The sequence below is a fragment of the Vombatus ursinus genome, unplaced genomic scaffold, assembly GCF_900497805.2.
Source record: "Vombatus ursinus unplaced genomic scaffold, bare-nosed wombat genome assembly UNPS02014786.1, whole genome shotgun sequence".
NCBI lineage: Eukaryota > Metazoa > Chordata > Mammalia > Diprotodontia > Vombatidae > Vombatus > Vombatus ursinus.
Window position 1 is genome coordinate 51893800 of NW_020954564.1, and position 4109 is coordinate 51897908.

Here is a 4109-nt window from a genome sequence, read left to right on the forward strand (position 1 = left end):
TAAACCTATGCCCCCTGAATCCGAATCAAGCACTCTTTCCCTTATATCACATGGCATAATGTTATTTCAAAGAAATCATCATAAACTCAATACTGACTTGTTGACTGTTTCCCAAAAAGAAACCCCTGCCATCATCATCTTCATCTTTATCATAAGTAAGCATTTATTAAGTGCCTACCATGTATCATGAATGTTATAAAACACTAAGAATACAAAGAAAGGCAAAAACATGGTTCTTGTCCTTTATTAACTCACATACAATGGGGGAGACCACATGTAAACAAGTATAGACATACAGGATATATATATAATGAAAATGAAAGGCCATCATAGAAAGGAGGCACCAACAGTGAAGCAGGACCAGAAAGGCAACTTTCAGAAGATGGGAGGAAGGAAGTCAGGTAAACAAGGAAATTAAGGTGACATAAGAAAATTTTTAGGTATGGAGGATAGTCAGTAAAATCAGGAGATGGATTGTCCTGTGTACAGAATAGCAAGAAGAGCAGTGTCACTGGAGCAGAGAGTACACGGAAGGGAGAAAGGGGGTAAGATAGGAAAGGTAAAAAGGAGCCAATTTTTTGTGAAGGGCATTAAAAACATAGAATTATTTTTTATTTGATCCAGGAGGTAATAGGGACCCACTGGACTTCGCTGAGAATGGGGAGGAGGACAACTTGGTCAGATATGTGCTTTAGGGAGATGGTTTTGTCATCTGAAGAGAAGATGGACAGGAGTAGGGAGAAATCAGAGGCAGGAAGAACAACCATAGAGCTATGGTAGTATGTCCAGGCTTGAAGTGATGAGAGCCTGTGCCAGCAATATACTTGTATCAGTGGAAGATTGTCATGAGAGTAGATTTGAAAGGAAAAATGACATGTTCTGGTGACGTTCTGGATAGATGTGGGGAGTGCAATTGAGGATCCAATGATAACACCAAGTTTCTGAGCCTAGCTAACTGAGAGGATGGCGCTGACTTATTTTGCCTTCATTCGTATCACCAGCACTTAGCAAAGTACCTAATACATAGTAGGCACTTAATGAATACTTATTGACTTGACTTTATGTCTTCTACAAAAGAAGTGAAGTTTTGGAAAAATGAAGGGTTTGGGGAGGAAAGATAATGACTTCGGTTTGGACATGTAGGAGTTTGAGATGCCTATGAGACATGCAGTTTGAGTTATCTAAAGGACAATTCATGACGTTTGACTGAAGTTTGGGACATATGTTAGGGCTGGATATAGGAATCTGGGAATCATATCTCTAGACATGATAACTAAATATGTTGGAGCTGAAAAGATCACCAAGCAAGGTAATAAAGAGGGAGAAGAGGACCAAGAGAGACTCTTGTGGGACACCCATGGTTAGTGGGCCTGACCTGGATGAAAATCCAGGAAATGAGACTGAGGATACAGATAGGAGAAGAACAAAGAAAGAACAATATCAAGAAAACTTGAGGGGAAAAAGTATGCAGGAGAAGAGGGAGCTTGACAGTATCAAAGGATATAGAGAAGTCAAGAGGATAGGGACTGAGGGAAAAAAATCATTATATTTAGCAATTAAAAGATCACTGGTAACTTTGGAAAGAGCAGTTCAGTTTAATGATGAAGTTTGAACTCATTACAGAGTTTAGAAGAATGAAGGGATAGGAGGTAGAGGTGCCATGTGTTGATTGCTCTCCCAAGAAATTTATCCTTTGTAATATTGCTCCTATATGTCCCTTTCTCCCCTCTGATATTACCACAACCATGGTGTGGCACCTTCTCATCTCGTGATTGGACTATAGCAATAGACTTCTTGTTGGTCTCCCTGGATCAAGTCTTTTCGCACTCCAGTCTATCCTTCACTCAGCTATCAGATTGATATTCTTAAACTGACCATGTCACTCCCTCTCCTTCTTCAGTCAATTCCAGGGACTCGTGTTACTCCCAGGATAAATATAAAATCCTCTGTATGACATTTGAGAGCCCTTCATAACTTGGTCGCTCCTACCTCTACAGTCTTGCTACACCTTCCCCCCCTCCCATACTCTGTGATCCAATTACACTGGCTTTCTGCTATTCCTACCACACACAAAATACTCCATCTTCTGAGCATTTTCACTAGGTGTTCTTCATGCTGGGAATTATCTCCCTCCTTATCCCCACCTCCTGGCTTCCTTCAAGTCTAAAGTAACATACCACCTGTCACAAGAAGCCTTTCCCAGTCCTCCTTAATCTTAATGTCTTCCCTCTGAGATTACCTCCGATTTATCATGTGTATATCTTGCTTGTGCCTAGTTCTTTAAATGTTGTCTCCTTAATTGGATGATGAGGTCCCAGAGAGCAGAGACCATTGCCTTTATTTGTAACACCATCACTTCACGTAGGGCCTGGAACATAGTAGGCACTTTTAAAAATGTTTGTGTCTTGACATGCCTTTATCCTTTTTCTACTCATTATTATGCTTTCCCACTGTCAGACAACAAAAATACACCTGGCAGTAAAATGCAGATACCAGCAATGTCATTTTCTATATACTATACCAAATTGCCCCTCACTGTATAAACACCCATACATTAGGGAACACTTTCTAACAGTTTGCTCTGACCAACAGTAAAATGACTTCCTTTGATTATATTGTTGTACTTAACACTGCGGATGATCATTGGAAATTTGGTCACAGCAGTGTTCAGGTTTAAGGTTGAACCAGATGACACCTCAGGACCCTTCCAACACTAAAATTCTATTATTCCATAGGTTACATACCCATGTCAAATATCTTTCCTAAAGAAGCAAAAAGAACATGAGCCATACCAACCAGACGTGGGTGACAGAATTCCTCCTCCTGGGACTTTCTGATGACCCTCAGACTCAAGTGTTACTCTTTGTACTGTTTATAGGGGTCTACTTGGTTACTGCACTTGGAAACCTGCTCATTATCATCCTGGTTCTGGTTGATTCACACCTCCACATACCCACGTATTTTTTTCTGTGTAACTTCTCTCTTGCTGACTTCTGCTCCTCTACCAACATTGTTCCCCAGGCCCTTGTCCACATGCTGTCCAAAAGGAAGGTTTTATCTTTCATGGACTGGGCAGCCCAGCTTTTCTTATACCTCTTTTTTGGTGCTACACAATGTGCACTGTTAGCTGTGATGTCCTATGACAGATACATGGCAATCTGTGACCCCATGCACTACTCTCTCATCATGACTCGAAAAGTGTGTGGCTATTTGGCCTTAGGGTGCTGGGTCAGTGGTGTTCTAATATCCTTGGTGGACACTACATTCACACTATGCCTCCCCTATCAAGGAGACAATAGGATTGCTCATTTCTTTTGTAAGGCCCCACTTCTCTTGGCCTTGGCATCTGGAGACACCCACAGATCACAGATGGCCATTTTCCTCATGGGTGTGGTGATTCTTCTTACACCTGTGTCCTTGATCCTGGTCTCCTATGGCTGTATCATAGAAACTGTCATCAGGATGAAGATGACTTCAGGGATGCTCAAGGCTTTCTCCACCTGTGGCTCCCACCTTCTTGTGGTCATCCTATTTTATGGATCAGCAATCATGACCTACATGACACCTAGGTCATCCAAAGAGCAGGGGAAGCTGGTGTCTGTGTTGTATGCTGTGGTAAACCCCATGCTTAACCCTCTCATCTACAGCCTGAGGAACAAAGATGTAAAGAGGGCACTCAGGAATGTAGCCAACCGAGCACCAACCTGGAGATAATGATCTTCTTATTATAATTTCATTTATCAGTATATCTTAGTTTCGAAAATTGTTATGCCAGCTCCACCACACACACATACATACACACACACACACACACACACAAAATTCCAAATAGAGGAAATGGATTTCTCCTCGTGGTTGATGGTAGGAAATGCATTTTACTATCGTCTTATAAATTTATATAGAATGTTTGTGTATGGTACACTTGTAATATGTCTCAGGTGTGGAAAGAGGTGTGATGATGCCATCTGTCACTCTAGACAATTACGAAAGCTATGCTATTATGGAGGACTTAGGGATGGCCTTATTAATGTGAAGTTATCATAGTTTCTGGATATTCTGCACTAGATTTTGAGAGTATAGAGCAATGTGTGATGAAAAGATTATTGGAA

At 41.2% G+C, this 4109-nt stretch overlaps 1 protein-coding gene across 1 annotated transcript; it reads left to right on the forward strand.

Annotated features, from left to right (window-relative positions):
- The first annotated feature begins 2781 nt into the window (after nt 1-2781).
- LOC114047286 (olfactory receptor 2D2-like) lies at nt 2782-3714 on the forward strand. The gene has a single exon (XM_027868061.1). The coding sequence runs from the start codon at nt 2782-2784 to the stop codon at nt 3712-3714; it is 933 nt and encodes a 310-aa protein (XP_027723862.1).
- Nucleotides 3715-4109: the final 395 nt, after the last annotated feature.

Coding starts and splice junctions, on each gene's coding strand:
- LOC114047286 (XM_027868061.1), top strand. CDS start 2,782: ATGAGCCATACCAACCAGACGTGGGTGACAGAATTCCTCCTCCTGGGA.